The sequence below is a fragment of the Raphanus sativus genome, chromosome 8, assembly GCF_000801105.2.
Source record: "Raphanus sativus cultivar WK10039 chromosome 8, ASM80110v3, whole genome shotgun sequence".
In the NCBI taxonomy this organism is placed as follows: domain Eukaryota; kingdom Viridiplantae; phylum Streptophyta; class Magnoliopsida; order Brassicales; family Brassicaceae; genus Raphanus; species Raphanus sativus.
In genome coordinates, this window is record NC_079518.1 from 14,530,394 (window position 1) to 14,543,162 (window position 12,769).

The window sequence follows — 12,769 nt, forward strand, 5'->3', positions numbered from 1 at the left end:
ATAATTGATTTTTAAATTAGATTTTGTTAAAAGTTTCTTATGCTTTGAAAATGTGGATCAAATATCTAATTTTAGTTGAATTATGTTCGGATCGGTCAAATTTTAATTGATGAAACAATAAATTTAAACGGTCTTTGATATCCACAATAGTTTTTAGATGAATAAAATTAACTACATAATTCAACTACATAATTTAAACGGTCTCTGATATTAACTATATAACATCGTAAAGTTGAGAAATTATATCATGCATAATATGTACTTTGTGTGGTTAAATATACATTAGTTTAGTTTGCATGGTTAGTCATGCGACCGCCAATACTTAATGCAGTTGGCAATCATTTTTCCTATTATCAACTATAATTTACGTCACTCACTCTCTATCTCCCAGGTGTCGCTTCTCAGGATTTCGAGAAGGTAAGCCTTCGAATTTGTGCTCCTAGGCTTTTACCTCTGAATCGGAACTCCTTATTTGAGTTATATGTCTTGGTAGGATGTTGATGCACCGGCTTTTGTTTAAAATAGTGTGGTGCTTGATTTATCCTGATTCTTTAATTTCACTTTCATTTCGGATTCGCAAATATCTCTATCTGAACAATGACAGCATTATAAGCGAGCTGTTTCATATTCATTGTGATTTTGAGTGTTTTGTTAGGTTCTTAGTCTCTCTATTGCTCTTGTGTTAAGATACAGACATTCCTGAATGCTTTACTACGAATCTTAGCTGAAGTATACTTTCATATTCATTGTGATTTTGATTGTTCTGTTAGTTCTGCTCGTCTACAAGCAATGACAACCTGGAAGTATCAAGGTCTAGTAGGTAATCTCTCTACTAAAGCTTAAAACTATTTGGTAATCTCTCTACGTAAAGCTTAAAATTATTTGGTCCATTAGACTGTGTTATGAGACTGGTGAAAAAGGTCTCAACTTGATTAGCTTTTCTTCTTTCTTAGTGTCTTTTGGCTTTGAAGATTGTTGTTGGTAGAAAGAACAAGTATTTGACCAGTTGGAAGCTTGCTTAACCAAGTCAAGTTCATAACCTTTTCCATTCAGTGCAACTTAACTCGACAGTTCTCATTTTCTGATTATGCAAGGACGCATATTACCAAAGTCTTGAACATGAAACCTCCAGAGATCTTATCGTTCTGTATGAAGTAAGAGATTGTGTTTGCTCTATTAGGAGCTAAGCTCTCACTGATTAGCACTTGTTGAATAATTTTCTGATAACAATAACAACAAAAAATGTGTTTATGTGCAGCAAGAAAGAATGGAGAAGGAAGCTATTGTTAACTCATTGTTGGAGATAAACTATGAAGATGTTTGAGGTTGGTGAGACTGAGATATATACTTTATCTTTACTTTTTTTTGTCACTGAATATTTCATTAGAAAACTAAGAAGAAGAAACGAGTCCAAAACGATGGCCCAAATCATGATATCCGTTACAAAGGGAAATGAGCTGGAAAAACTTTTTGCGAAAAACATAAACATGATAAAAGGAAATTGTTGCAAAACTAGAGGAAATCGAACGGATGTCTTTCACAATTCCGATGATTTCTTTTGACTGGAGATTGCCGGTGATAGCTCTTATGAGCGTTAAAACTGTCGGAGAGAACCTTGAGTGTAGAAAACTCCAAGGTTAGCGCCTTGTAAAGTGCCGATCGAAACGTGATGGCCTCTGGAATAAGGATATAAAGCCCTATTTGACTTGATTTGGCACTGAAACATATATGAACCGCTTTGAAACCACTTAAGCTTACGGAATCTTCGGCGAACATAATGTTTGCTGAGAAGGACAGTGAGACGGTTGAGGCTTGAAAGCATGGACTAGGTGAATCCAATAGTGATAAGGTGGCCACATTCACGACAATGACAATATAATGGAGCTTGGCGAGGACTTCTAAGGCATTAACAAAAGCTGAATTACGACAAAACTTTTAGCTCCAGGCATTACCGTGATGGCGCCATGAAGTTTTGACGGAACTAAAGCCCTGTCTTTTTTTTTTTCTGAGTTTGACATTTCTTATTGAGCAAATAATTTAACTTTGATTTCTGTTCTTTTATGCAATCAGGAAACCACATTGAAAAATCATAGGAAAAGATAGCTCAAAAGGTTATAGTTTCATGGAAATAGTACTGATATAATACTGTGGAAGCATTGGACGAGGATTATCAGCCTATATTCTCAGCTTCAAAAAACATGGGACCAATTACGAGTTAAAAGACCAGAGTGCCATGGAGTAAAGTGGTCTGTTTCTCACAAGGATTTCCCTCGGTTTCTCTTTTATGGTTATCCATTAAGAACAGATTGTCCACAGAGGACAGAATGAGGCAATGGGGTATAGTGCAGGGACGTGGTTCTGTGGAGAGCGAGATGAAGACAAGGAGACCATTTCTTCTTCGCATGTCCATACTCATACACTGTCTGGGAAAGGTCATACACTGTCTGGGAAAGGCTTGCAAAATGACTAGTTTGCAATGGAATCAATCCAGATTGGCAATGGACTATCACTCGACTGCATCGTAAGGGAGAGAAGGGAATGAATACAATTCTAGCCAAGATGTTACTTTTAATATTTTTATTAATTTATAATCATTTTTAAAATATAAAAATTTAAAATAAAATATTAATTCTTAGTATTTGTTAATACAAATTTTTGAAATTTAAATATTTATGCATTTTATATAATATATATTTTAATTTAAAGAATATATGTATTTAATAATTATGACTTTCTACTCACTATAATTTTATGAATATTTGTATCTTGTTATATATAAATATTAAACCACTGATAACAAAATTTTCAAAATGAAATTTTTAACAGTTTCATTAATTTATAGTCGTCTTCAAAATATAACTTAATTATATATAGAAAAATCTAAATTTTTATTATATGGTTAATGTGATTGTTTAATTTATTTGAAAAATATAATATAAAAAATGATAGAAATATACAACTTATTATCAAATCTTTATTATTTAAAACAATTAATTATCATATATATATATATTGATCAAATTAGGTAGCTCTATATCTTATATTTAAAAAAATTTGAAGAATATTTTTTATATTAATATAATTAGTTCTATGATTATTTTAATAAAATATACTATATGATTGGATGGACTAATTTATTTTTAAAAGATTTTGAAAATGATTCTCGTGACACATATCATAATAAAATGTTGGTAATGTATCTATTGAGTACTTTGATTGGTTTTCAAACAATTGGGTACCTTTTAGCCCTATTTGGCCTAAATTAATAATTTAATACAATGGCCGACAGCAGAAAAGATTTATAATATACCAGCACAAAATGATTTATAATTATATATTTGATAATCATTATAAGAACAATGTTTCGAAATTACTAGTGTATCCTCATTTGTTAATAATTATAAAACCAACATGATTTTTCAATATCAGTCACTAACCTTTACAAAATCTTTCACACGGAAAAAGGGAATTGTAAAGAAAATGGAAGAAAATAAACGAAACTTAGTTGATGAAGAAGCTAAAGCTTCTCTAGACATATGGAGATATCTCTTTGGGTTTGCAGATATTGCAGCTGCAAGGTGTGCAATTGATCTTAAAGTACCAGAAGCCCTTGAAAACCATTCTTTGTCACAGCCGATGACTCTAGCCGAACTCTCCTCCGCTATCTCCGCCTCTCCGTCACATCTCCACCGTATAATGAGGTTTCTTGTGCACCAAGGAATCTTCAAAGAAGTACCCACAAAAGATGGTCTTTCCACAGGCTACACTAACACTCCACTCTCTCGCCGTATGATGATCACTAAACGTGACGGCAAGTCAATGGCTCCTATGCTTCTCCTTGAATCAAGTCAAGAGATGCTCGCTCCATGGTTGAAACTGAGCTCAGCTATCTCTTCGCCGGTCAACGGTTTGGTTCGGCCTTTCGATGCAGTGCACGGTAAGGAGTTGTGGTCGTTCGCAAAGGACAATCCGCGCCACAGTGAACTGTTTAATGAGGGCATGGCTTGTGAAGCAAGGCGCGTGGTGCCACTTGTAGCCAGAGCTTGTCACGGCTTATTTGACGGCGTGGCTACGGTGGTGGACGTAGGAGGTGGTACCGGAGAGACGATGGAGATATTAGTTAAGGAGTTTCCTTGGATCAAAGGAATTAACTTTGATCTTCCTCATGTTGTTGAAGTTGTTCAAGTCTTGGATAATGTTGAGAATGTTGGAGGAGATATGTTTGATTCCATTCCTGCATGCGACGCTGTTTTCATCAAGGTTAGATTCATTACATATATCTTTGATTTGTTTGATTAATTTTTAGTATTCACTAAAATCATTTATAGTGATTTCCAGAAAACTTACATTAACTAGTGCTTCGACTCATTTTATTTTAGCCTTTTAAATCTTTTATAAATTAATTACTCCTTTAACACAAAAACTATCAAGAACAACCTAACTGGAAAAACAATAAACCAAAATGAAAAATATACCCGCCCTTCCAAGGGCGGTCAGTATCTAGTTTGTTTCTTTATATTTAGAAACTACTTTTGAGAAATTAAAATGGGACACTTAAGAAAATACATCTGAGGATAAAATTACAAAATTGATTATTATTATATTATTTTATATATCTTTTAAAGTTGTTCTCTATATCTTTCTTAAGCGGAGAGGTATGTATATCATTTAAACTATTTATCTTAAGCTTGGACTATTAACTATTTTGAAGGAAAAAATACATTATCATAACAATGATACTATATGGACTTCTAAGAATAAAATTTGTGATAAATTACAGTCCGTGTTACACGATTGGGGAGACGAAGACTGCATAAAAATATTGAAGAACTGTAAAGAAGCGCTCCCACCAAAAACTGGAAAAGTATTAATAGTGGAACCTGTAGTCGGAGAAAAGAAAAAAAACGATGATAATGGAAGAGAGAGATGAGAAATTAGAGTATGTGAGATTGGCACTTGATATGATAATTGATGGTTCACACAGGCTCAGGTAAGGAAAGGACTCTGAAAGAGTGGGACTTTATCATTAAAGAAGCTGGCTTTGCTCGATATGAGGTTAGGGATATCGATGATGTTCAGTGGGTTATCATTGCGTATCCCTTTTTAAAAAGAAGGAGATAAAGAGTCAAATGCAAGCTGGAGGAAGGGCTCAACAACAAAAAGCATTTGAGAAATCTCAAGAATATTTGTGAAAATTGTTCTGTGGAAAGAAAATCTACATCTTAAGTGTAAGTGTGGGTGTGAGTGTGAGTGTGAGTGTGAGAGTGAGTGTGGAATCTTTTTTTTTTTGTGAGAAGTTTAATGGTTTGTTTTGCTAGTCGTGTGTGATTTGTCATGTGTTTACGTTTTATGTTTCTCGGTTCTTGTTTGTTGGCATAAGAATTGGTATTTATAATTTGAACAAGACTTGGGTTTACATAAGAAATCTATCTTATTAAAGGTGAAGTACAAATTCGGTGCGTTTGGATACTTGGATAAGATTAATAAAAAAATTTGGTGTGTTTGGTTATAGCTATAAAAAATGGAGTGTTTGGAAACTTGAATAGTAGTATCTATTAATTGTGTTTCCATATTTCACTTAGTTTAACAATTTAATTAATTATATTACCTTAATAATAAATTACATCATTAATTATATTACCATAATAATAATAGTGCATATTTTTATTTATTAGTTAATCAATATTAACTTTGTGCCAATTATAAAATCAAAAATGCTAAATAATTAGGTTTTACATATGATTAAACATTTGGTTTATTTTATTTTACTAAAATATTTTTATTTTAGTTACAATCGATGGAAAATTACGTACCAAAAAACATAGTTCAAAAATATGTTTTGTGAATAAAATAATAACTTAAATCAAAATACTTAAAATGTCCTACATTTATTGTCACTTAATTTTCACTCCATATAATTATTTTATTTGATAAAAAAACTCTTTCTATTTCACTTAATTTAGCAAAACACATAAAACAGTTTTTTATTAATTTATATAATCATTTAGACATGAACATTATCTGTCTATTTAGATACATGTTGTTTTTTTCGGGTATCCTTTTTTTTTGGTAACCAAGTTCCGCTTGAATATTATAAACTTATGTGTGGATTTTGAGTTGGATCATTCTAGATCTGGATGAATTCGGTTCTGATGTATAGGAACCTAAAAATATCTAAATAACCAATGTATCTAAAACGGGTTCGGATATTTGTAACAAAAATAACCATATAACCTGATTCAGTCCAGATCTTTTGAGTATCGTTAGTTACCAGATCTTTTGAATATCGATGTATAAAAATATATTTCACGGGCCAATTTAACAAAATATTAATTGGTTCAGTTGAAATAAATATATTTTAAAAAATTATATGAACTGAAAAAATCACTATAAGAGTACTTACATTTGGATTCAAATCATTTTTTTAATAACAAAACTACACAAATATGTTGATTTGTATACAAATTTAAATTACAATGTAAATATTTAATTGAACACAATTAATACAGAAATATGTCACATTGTTTAAACAAAATATCAAAGTAAACAGTTGCGTTCTAAAATCATTTATTTTAACAACAAGCCAAATAAATATGTTGATTGGAGAAGGAATAAAATAAAGCCAAATAAATACATAGTTTACCAGAGACACTCTATATGTCAAATTTATTATAAAGAAATTTTTACTAAGATAAATACATTCAATAATTACAAACAAATAATATATTTTATAAAAGTAAAAAATAATATCCGCGCTTCGATATGTTGATTGGAGAGGGAATAAAACAAAGTCAGAGAAACACATAGTTTACCAGAGACACTATGTGTGTCAAATTTATTATAAAGAAAATTTTACTAAAATAAATATGTTCAATAATTACAAACAAATAATATATTTCATAAAAGTAAAAAATAATACCCGCGCTTTCGAAGCGCGGGTCAAAATCTAGTTGGTATTTATAATTTGAACGAGACTTGAGTTTACCTCTTACTAGATTTCAATCCGCACATCCGTGCAGATATATTCTATTTTTACAATAACATTTAAAATATAAAATAATTTATAAAGACATATGTCTATATCAATTTTAGTTTTTCTAAAATATTTAGTTTGCAAATATTATATTTGGTGAATTTTTAATGAAATTTTACTATTCATAGACATATGTTTTTATCAGAATTTTTATTTGAAGATTTGTATTTTCAAATTGTGATATGTGACTAAATTAAATTTGTTAATAAAAATTCTGAAAATATTATTTATTTAAATATTTTAAGTTTTGTATTTTTATTATTGCCACACAAAAAAATATAAAAGCATACACAAAACAAACTATTGTTTATTTGCTTTATATAAAAAACTTAATATCACAACTTTTAACGGATTTGGGATATTATTTCATTCCAAAATTAATTACCTAAAACGCATAAAATCTGTTAGGATTTAGATAAAAATATTTCTAATCTTTTGTTCAGATATTAATCTTGATTAAATTTATTCCAATATTAATATATGAATGTGTTTAGGATAATTAGTTAAGTTAGTATTTAAATGGTCTAACTATGACTCATATACGGTAGATTTTTAGAATGACTCTATTTTAATAGAGTAGATGGTGAAGTTTCAAATTCACTTCAAATGTTAGCACCAATCAAAATATCACGTAGGATTAGTAAAAAAAATAAAATAAAAAGAAAAAAATAGATGAAAAATACATCGACTAATTTTTTTAAAAAGCCATCCATGGTTTCTTCTTCATGATCCACACATAATATTGAAAGCTTCTTCATCACCCACACAGAATATTTAAAACTTTATTTGTCAAACTGGTGTCTACAATCCTCTGTCCTTATACCCTAAATCTAAACTCAAAACACTAAACCATAAACCCAAAACACTAAACCATAAACTCTCGGGTAAACCCTATATCCTTGGGTAAAGAGATATTCCAAGAGTTTAGAATTTTCCCGGGTTTAGGGTTTACTCAAGAGTTTAGGGTTTATTGTTTAGTGTTTAAGGTTCCAAGGATTTTTGGTTTATTGTTTTGGGTTTACCAATTTGACAAACAAAGCTTTCAATATTCTGTGTGGATGATGAAGAACAAGCCATGGTTGGCGTTGAAAAGAATTAGTCAATGTCTTTTTTTCACATCTTTCCCTTTTTTATTTTTTATTTTATTTAATTTTCTTTTTTTACTAATTCTACATGGCAATTTGATTGGTGATAACACTTGAAATAAATTTGAGAGTTCACCGAAGGGTTGAACCCAAGTTTTGTTCTTTTGTCACTTACAAAAAATATTTATTTCTTGGGTTCACCCCTATAGTGAACCTAGAGGTTCACCCAACCAATAAGAATCATTCATTTCACAAATGATATTTTTTTTTAAAAGGAAACAAAATATTATCAAGTTATATTATGTTTTTAAAATAAAAATGTTAAAATAAATAAAAGTAGTAATGTATGCAAAAAAGAAAATTTAAAAATATTTTAACTCCGTCATCAAAACACTAAACTCTAAACTAAAAACATTAAACAATAAATCTTAAAAATACCAAATCCTTAATCCTAAAAAGAATTTAGGGATTAAGATTAAGGGTTTAGTATTTTTAAGATTTATTGTTTTAGTGTTTAGTGTTTTTGATTTAAAATTTAGGATTATCCAAGTGTTTAGGGTTTACCCAAGGGTTTAGGGTTTAGAGTTTAGGATTTAGGGTTTAGTATTTTGATGACGTCGTTAAACTATCTAATTTTTTTTGCATATACTAGAATTTACGGTTTAAAATTTAAGATTATCCAAGGGTTTAGGATTTATGATTTAGGGTTTAGAGTTTTTTTTTACGATGTTAAAATATTTTTTTGAAATCATTTTTTGTAACTACTATTATTATTATTATTTTTTTTAAAAATATAATATAACTTGATAATATTTTGTTTTCTTTTTTAAAAGATATTAATTATGAAATACTTGATTCCTATTGAGGTTCACCCTAGGGGTGAACTCAAGAATAACTCTACAAAAAATGATAAAACCGCAAAACACACATTTTCCACCAAAACCACACACACATTTTTCCGCCAAAACCTAAAAAAGCATTTTCCCGTGAGAACCGCAAAAACGCATTTTCCCACCAAAACAACAAAATCACATTTTCCTACCAAAACAACAAAAACAAATTTTTCTCACAAAACAATAAAAATGCATTTTCTCGTCAAAACAATAAAAATACATTTTCTCGGCCGCTTAAACAAAAAATCGCATTTTTCTACCAAAAAAACAAAAAAACACATTTTCCTTCCAAGACAACGTAAACATATATTTCCGCCAAAACAACAAAAACGCATTTTCTTGTCAAAACAGTAAAAACACTTTTTCCCGCTAAAACCGTCAAAACTGCAAAAACATTTTTTCCTGCCAAATCGCAAAAACACGTTTTTCTGCCAAGACCGCAAAATGCATTTTTCCGCTAAAAACGCAAAAACATGTTTTCCTGCCAAAACCGAAAAACGTGTTTTCCTGCCAAAACCGCAAAAACGCGTTTCCCGCCAAAATCGCAAAAATACGTTTTCGGCTAAAACATGTTTTTTCACCGAAACCGCAAAAAATATGTTTTCTCACCGAAACCATAAAAATGCTTTATATCACCGAAACCGCAAAAACGCGTTTTCTGCCAAAACCACAAAAGGGTGTTTTCTCGTAGAAACCGTAAAAAAAAACGTTTTTCTCGTTAGTACCACGAAAATGTATTTTTCCTCTAATCTACAAAAACCTGTTTTCTTGCCAAAACCATAGTTTAAAATAATTCTATTTTAAACAATTAATAAAAAATAATTTAGTGAAACAAAAAATAAAATATGGTTTAATAAAAAAATGTATATTATTAATTTGTTTAGTAAACTTATTTGGATAGAAATGAAAATAAAAAAAACAAACATAAGTTTATTTAAAAGATGAAACATCTGGATAGACAAATAAACAATCTCATAAAATCTAGATGGATTATCTGGATGAATCATATAAATAGATCAGCTGGATGAAGATGACAGATGGTGAAATGAACAGCCCAAAAGTCTAGGTACGTTCCTAACTTGAAATCTGTTTAATAGATCTGCCAAATCTTAGGCGCATCATTGGAATACAATATGATATCATATTTCCTGATCAACAACATGCCTATAGAAGCCATGATTTAACCATACTATTTCATGGATTCCAGATCTTGAACAATGAATCAGATTTATATGGCATTGGCAAAGTTCCGTCAATGAAATTCCATTTTCTTAGATTCTAAAGCAATGGTCATCAGAAACTTCCAACTGTGGTAATTGGATAAGGTGTGTGAAACTGGCGAGAGGCGAAGATGATCTGCAACATTTAAGAAGTATGTACTATATATGAGAGCTATCTATCCAGATTTGAGGAGATGATATGATCCATGAATAGATGTATTTGTGGAGATAGATAGCTCTCATAGTTGATTCCATGACTTGTCATTTTATTACGATGGGGTTCTATTTAATATTGTAGTTTGTGAGATTGCGATCGTGCAACTTAAAATATACGTGCGTGTGTAGTTCATAAGTTGACTTCGGTTTCTAGCTGTGTTCAGTTCATATATAGCTTTATAATAATACCTTTATCTGTTACTAAATGGCCAGGTCAAGACTCCATTACTCTCCCGTGAATGTCTCCCTTAGAGCTGTAAAGAGGCAAAGGAAAGAATCCAACCCTCGAGCTAAGAATCTAAGTCATTGACGTCAGCCATATGATCAGTATTGGATTCTTCTCTCTGCCTCGTTGCAGCTCTAGACTCTAAGGAGACAATATTTAGTTATCCATCAACAAGGATGCAGCTTTCGAAGGCTTATTCACTCTATGAATTCTTTAATTTGATATCCGTTCAATCATATATAATAAAAATGATGTTTAGGGTTTCAGTAATAGGAGTTATCCTACAAACGTATATAAATTCGATATACTGAAATTACATATGACTAATCACTACAAACGTATATGAATTTTGTCTCGTCTAGAACATGTTACCTTCCACACACATCTTGGGCTTCTGTTTATCGATAGCTACAAAATCACACCTATGCGGCTAGGAGCCTTGAACGAACAGCACATCATCGATCATCATATTGTACTCCAGGTAGAGCGTAATAAAAGGCTGCATGGCACATGATTTTGTATGCCATACCTCTCCATTCATGACTGTCAAGCAACAGCACACTATCAAATTGTAATGTTTTATGTAAGGTCCTTCTTGTTTTTTGTCAACTATGTAAGGTCCTTCACAACCTAAAATGTTGTCATCTTTTGGCTCATTCAGTAATAAACATCCGATAAAAGAAAAGAATAATAAAGAAAGAAAGAAGTGTTTATTTTGAATTTTCTTTTTTTCTTATATAGAAACCAAATACCAAGTCTTATACATCTGTGGTATGTATAAAATTGTGGTAGTGGGACAGCACTCGACATAGACATGTTTACTATATTTCTTTGGAAATTTTGTCTAAATATACGCATATTTGAGATAGATATATGTTCGTGGCACATCTATATGTTTTTGACACATTTGTAGAACTTTTTGCACGAAGATAGCTTCATTTTATTTAATCGTTACTTATCTAAACTCTTTCTTATAGTACATATGTTGATAGAAGTGTCTGACAAGAATTTGGTGCGTGATAATACGATATGTATCCTACAAGGCTACAACATGGACATAGTGTCTATCTTTTTATAATTTGGTAATATTAAACTAACGCTTTTTTATTTGGTAAAATTTTAAGATATTAAACAACGTTGACTCGAGATATGCCATCCATGTTATCTTTCTATAGTTTTATAACATTTTAATTATAGAAGATGTTCACACGCAAACTTTTATATATCTTATTTCACATTTGTTAAGATATCACAAGAAAAGACATTCTGAAAATGGCTTCCTCAGAGTTGCAAAGAGCCATAGAGAACCCAGTTCTTGAGCTCAAAATTGTATCAGCCAGTGACCTGAGCCATGTCGATGCCACTGACAAGATGGACGTATACGCCGTCGTTTCAATTCACGGCGAAGGTACTCACAAGACGCAAACGGCTAAAACACCCATCGACTACGATGGTGGTTTCAATCCGACGTGGAATCATACTGTAACGCCCCGACCCGCCCACGGCTAATGGGCCACCCACGCCCGCTCTCTCGGCCCGTGGGCCCCATCCCATCCGACGGTCGGTCGTTAATTTTTCAAAGGCTCGAAATCATTGTTTACTGACCCTGCAATCACCACCCGACCTTTCCCCGTGTTTTGGCCTCACTTACACGGTATCGCGAATCACTTCCCGATAGGTCACCCATCCTTTCACTACTCCAGCCAAGCACGCTTAACTCTGGAGTTCTAAACGGAGGTGTGACGGAAAAGGTAAGTCAACTTTGGTGATATAGGTAGCCAAATCAATTCTCTTAAGCCTTTTCACATATCACAACTCGGGATGTTACAATTCACCCCTCTCTCAAAAGAACGCAACGCCCTCGTTGCGCCCCATGACAGGTCTCAAGACGCCTCTCAGGTCAGAACTGAAGACGACGGCTAACCAGCTCTGATACCACTTGTTAACGCCCCGACCCGCCCACGGCTAATGGGCCACCCACGCCCGCTCTCTCTCGGTCCGTGGGCCCCATCCCATATGACGGTCGGTCGTTTAATTTCAAAGGCTCGAAATCATTGTTTACTAACCCTGCAATCACCACCCGACCTTTCCCCGTG

At 32.1% G+C, this 12,769-nt stretch overlaps 1 protein-coding gene across 1 annotated transcript; it reads left to right on the top strand.

The window, feature by feature from the left end:
* Window positions 1-3,405: 3,405 nt before the first annotated feature.
* Window positions 3,406-5,404, top strand: LOC108820751 (acetylserotonin O-methyltransferase). Its single transcript, XM_056993329.1, is given in 4 exon segments — window positions 3,406-4,260; window positions 4,781-4,897; window positions 4,899-4,967; window positions 4,969-5,404. Coding segments are annotated over 4 exon segments (1,188 nt in total). The 5' UTR covers window positions 3,406-3,411; the 3' UTR covers window positions 5,122-5,404.
* The last annotated feature ends 7,365 nt before the right edge of the window (window positions 5,405-12,769 follow it).